Source organism: Pimephales promelas, chromosome 17 (assembly GCF_988280905.1).
Source record: "Pimephales promelas chromosome 17, fPimPro1.hap1.1, whole genome shotgun sequence".
Lineage (NCBI taxonomy): Eukaryota > Metazoa > Chordata > Actinopteri > Cypriniformes > Leuciscidae > Pimephales > Pimephales promelas.
Genome location: NC_142785.1, coordinates 8,930,864 through 8,934,289, shown reverse-complemented (window position 1 = coordinate 8,934,289; position 3,426 = coordinate 8,930,864). Strand labels below are relative to the sequence as shown.

General features: G+C 43.5%; 1 protein-coding gene across 1 annotated transcript; it reads left to right on the top strand.

The window, feature by feature from the left end:
• The first annotated feature begins 1,025 nt into the window (after positions 1-1,025).
• Positions 1,026-3,088, top strand: LOC148971453 (uncharacterized). The gene is made up of 2 exons (XM_089121871.1): positions 1,026-1,115; positions 1,390-3,088. Exon 2 carries the CDS (start codon positions 1,479-1,481, stop codon positions 2,643-2,645), a length of 1,167 nt encoding a protein of 388 aa, XP_088977997.1. The 5' UTR covers positions 1,026-1,115; positions 1,390-1,478; the 3' UTR covers positions 2,646-3,088.
• Positions 3,089-3,426: the final 338 nt, after the last annotated feature.

Sequence of the window (3,426 nt, the reverse complement as noted above, 5' to 3'; positions counted from 1 at the left end):
GTTCCCTGAGTAGGGAACGGAGACGTTACGTCTCCCTGCCACTTCTGCTGTATCGCTGGGTAGATGCCGAGTTCAGTCTTGGCTCCTCAGCGAAGACATACTGCGGTTGCGTTCACTTCCTCCTTTTATACTCACGGAGTAGGGCGGAGTACGCTATGCAAATTTCCGCAGCCCATTACATGCCATTGGCTCGTGTTTAAATACTCGAAGAGGATTGGCTTTCTATGCGAAATCCCCCAATCTCCGTCACTTCTGACGTAACGTCTCCGTTCCCTACTCAGGGAACGAGGGTTACATACGTAACCGAGACCTTTTACCTTTTAATTCCTTTTTTGTAAACGGCGTTTGAGTTAGTTTTCACGTTCAACCTATGCGTTCAACTTGTAAACACTCTGACTCTGTAGTTCTGGCTACGTCGCCCGTGACCTTTTGAACGTAATTACGTATTACGTGACGTTGCAAACGCGCCTCACAGAATGGAGAAAGGCTAGCATTTGTCCTTAGAAAAGTTACATTTTTGGAATAAGCTTTGAAATAACCGATCGTTTCGCATGATAAGACCCTTATTCATCGTCTGGTGTCGTTTAAAGACATTTGAAGCTGCATCTGAAACTGTTATTAACACTATCTTTCGGACCTTGAACCATCAGGTTCCCATTGAAGTCCATTATATGGAGAAAAATCCTGGAATGTTTTCATCAAAAACCTAAATTTCTTTTCGACTGAGGAAAGAAAGACATGGACATCTTGGATGACATGGGGGTGAGTAAATTATCAGCAAAAGTTTTTTCAAAAGTGAACTAATCCTTTAATTATTCTGTAATTTAAAATAAAATATGATGCAATTACATTCAATAGGCTACTGCATAAACTATAGACCAATTCAGTATAAAACAATAATGGATTTAACATACATTTTTAAAAGGTATATTTTTTTTATGTAACCTTCTGTACTGCCCATTGTGAGAAGAGGTATTTGGGTTTTGAGTTTCTTGTGTTTTGTCCACTCAGAGTTTCCGTAGCTCAGTTATTCTCATAACTTTCTCCCTGCAAGTCGATCTCCAGAGTGTTAAAGTTTCTAAACTGTCATTTTGGTCTCTGACGAATATCTGTCTGTAAGTATTTGTTTCTTAGAGATCTTAGCCTACTTTTGATATCCTATTTAGTCATTTTAGCATTTTTCTGTTTGTAATTTGTAAGGAAATATGTGACGCTAATAGCGTTAGCTTCTCTATGGCATTTTCTATGTAAATTAGCATTGTGCTATTTGTTTGCCATACAATCGTGATTTGAAAGTTTAGTTATTTCTAGACTACATATTTATTTTTGTATTGTATATTCTTCATATTGAGATTGTAATATGTTTTTGTTTGTTTTTGTATGTTACAGTTTTACAGTCCTTTCAGTAAAACACCACAATACAGCAAGAAGCTTCTGGTACTTTATTGGAAACTGTTAGCTATCTGTAAAGCTAGTTTATGCACACTAGTGAAGGCAGAATAGTAAAAAGACACATGGAAAGTCAGCCAAAAGTCGACACGGAAGACTACACTGCTGTCTCTGATCGCCAAAGTTCAGTCAGCAACGTTGGTGACTTGTGGGAAACGAGCTCGAACAGTTCCAACAACTCACGTGCCAGTCAGCAGTCACACGCCAGTCAGCGGTCACACGCCAGTCAGCGGTCACACACCAGTCAGTGGTCTAATGCAAGCGTTTTGGCTGCTAGAGCACGTGCTAAAGCAGCAGCCGCTCAAGCAAAGGCATCATACGCTGAACGAGAAGCAGAGGTGTTAAAAGAAAAGGCCCACATCAAGGCTGAGGCTACAAAAAAGAAAGCAGAGCTCAGCGCTGACCTCCTCAAATTGCGTCTACAGAGTGCAGCTGCTGCTGCCAACGCCGAAGCAGAGGTCCTGGAAGCAGCCGCTGGGGAAGAAGGTGGAGAACCCTGGTTTCTAGAAAGCAGCGACAAAGTAGTTGACTCCATACCACCTCCGCAGACTATTAATCGCTCTAATTACCCTCAAGCTAGCACAGTGACACTTCCAGCAGCTCAGCGAGTGAAATACAGCGGCGATATTGAGCAACATAAAGATAAAGAGCATAACATATCAAACAGCGAGATTAGTGAATATGGGTTTCAAGAGCTACCAGTGACGCACTCTCCACAGTATGACATCAGCAGCGGAGCAACTCATCCTTATGCCCAAAGCTCGTTCAAAAATGCCCTTTTCACGTCCCACTCACAGTATCCTACCCCAGCTACTACAGACCACAGATTTCAGCAACATCTAATGAACCAGTCAGTTCCTTTGCAGCCTAGGCTGACGTCACCACGCCCTGTACCCAGTGCAAACGAGTCCAATTCCCCAGCCACATCGGACTTAGCCAAATATTTGGTGCGCAGAGAGTTGGTCAGCTCAGGGCTCCTGACGTTTGATGATAAGCCTGAAAATTATTGGGCTTGGAAGGCATCCTTTTTGAACGCTACAGCAGGTCTCTATTTATCCCCAAAAGAAGAGTTAGATCTCCTCTGCAAGTGGTTAGGCCCCAAATCATCAGACCAAGCCAAACGATTAAGGGCTGTGCACACCTACGATGCCGCAGCTGGTGTAAAAATGGTATGGCAAAGACTGGAAGACATCTGAGGGTCCCCTGAAGCGATAGAGAATGCTCTCCTGAAAAAGTTGGAAGATTTTCCCAAAATCGCAAACAGAGAAAACGGCAAGTTAAGGGAGTTAGGTGATCTCATCTCAGAGCTTGATGCTGCCCGTGTAGATGGATTCCTGCCTGGTCTGAGTTACCTAGACACGTCCCGGGGCATCACACCCATTGTTCAGAAACTCCCATTTCACCTTCAAGAAAAATGGATTACCACAGCATCTTACTATAAGAGCAACACCATGCTTCATACCCGCCATTTCCTGTTTTCGTAAAGTTTGTGTGCGACAAAGCTAAAACTTTAAATGACCCAAGCTTTGCTCCCTTGCTTTCTACCAGTGGTCCAAGTGTTTGTAGGCCTGAAAGAATGATCAAGCCCAATTTCAAAACCGCAGTATCTGTTCGAAAAACTGAAATACTTGCTCCAAAAGGCAATCGTGAATCCTCTGACCAAAAGGTGGTTGACCCGGATAAACTGTGCCCGCTCCACAATAAACCACATTCCCTTCGCAAGTGTCGTGGTTTCAGAGCAAAGACTTTGGATCAGAGGAAAGTCATTCTGAAAGAATTGGCCATTTGTTACAAGTGCTGTTCCTCCGTCAACCACATGGCAAAAGATTGCGACGCAAGTGTACATTGCAATGAGTGCAAAAGTGACCAACACGTTACCGCACTGCACCCTGGACCACCAACCTGGAAAACGGAAACTCCAGGATCTGAATCTCCTAATGTGCATGGCGGGGAGCAAGCAGAAAGTCCTATACGCAC

Bases quoted from the DNA above. Each gene is read 5' to 3' on its own strand.
- LOC148971453 (XM_089121871.1), top strand. From the start codon at position 1,479: ATGCACACTAGTGAAGGCAGAATAGTAAAAAGACACATGGAAAGTCAG.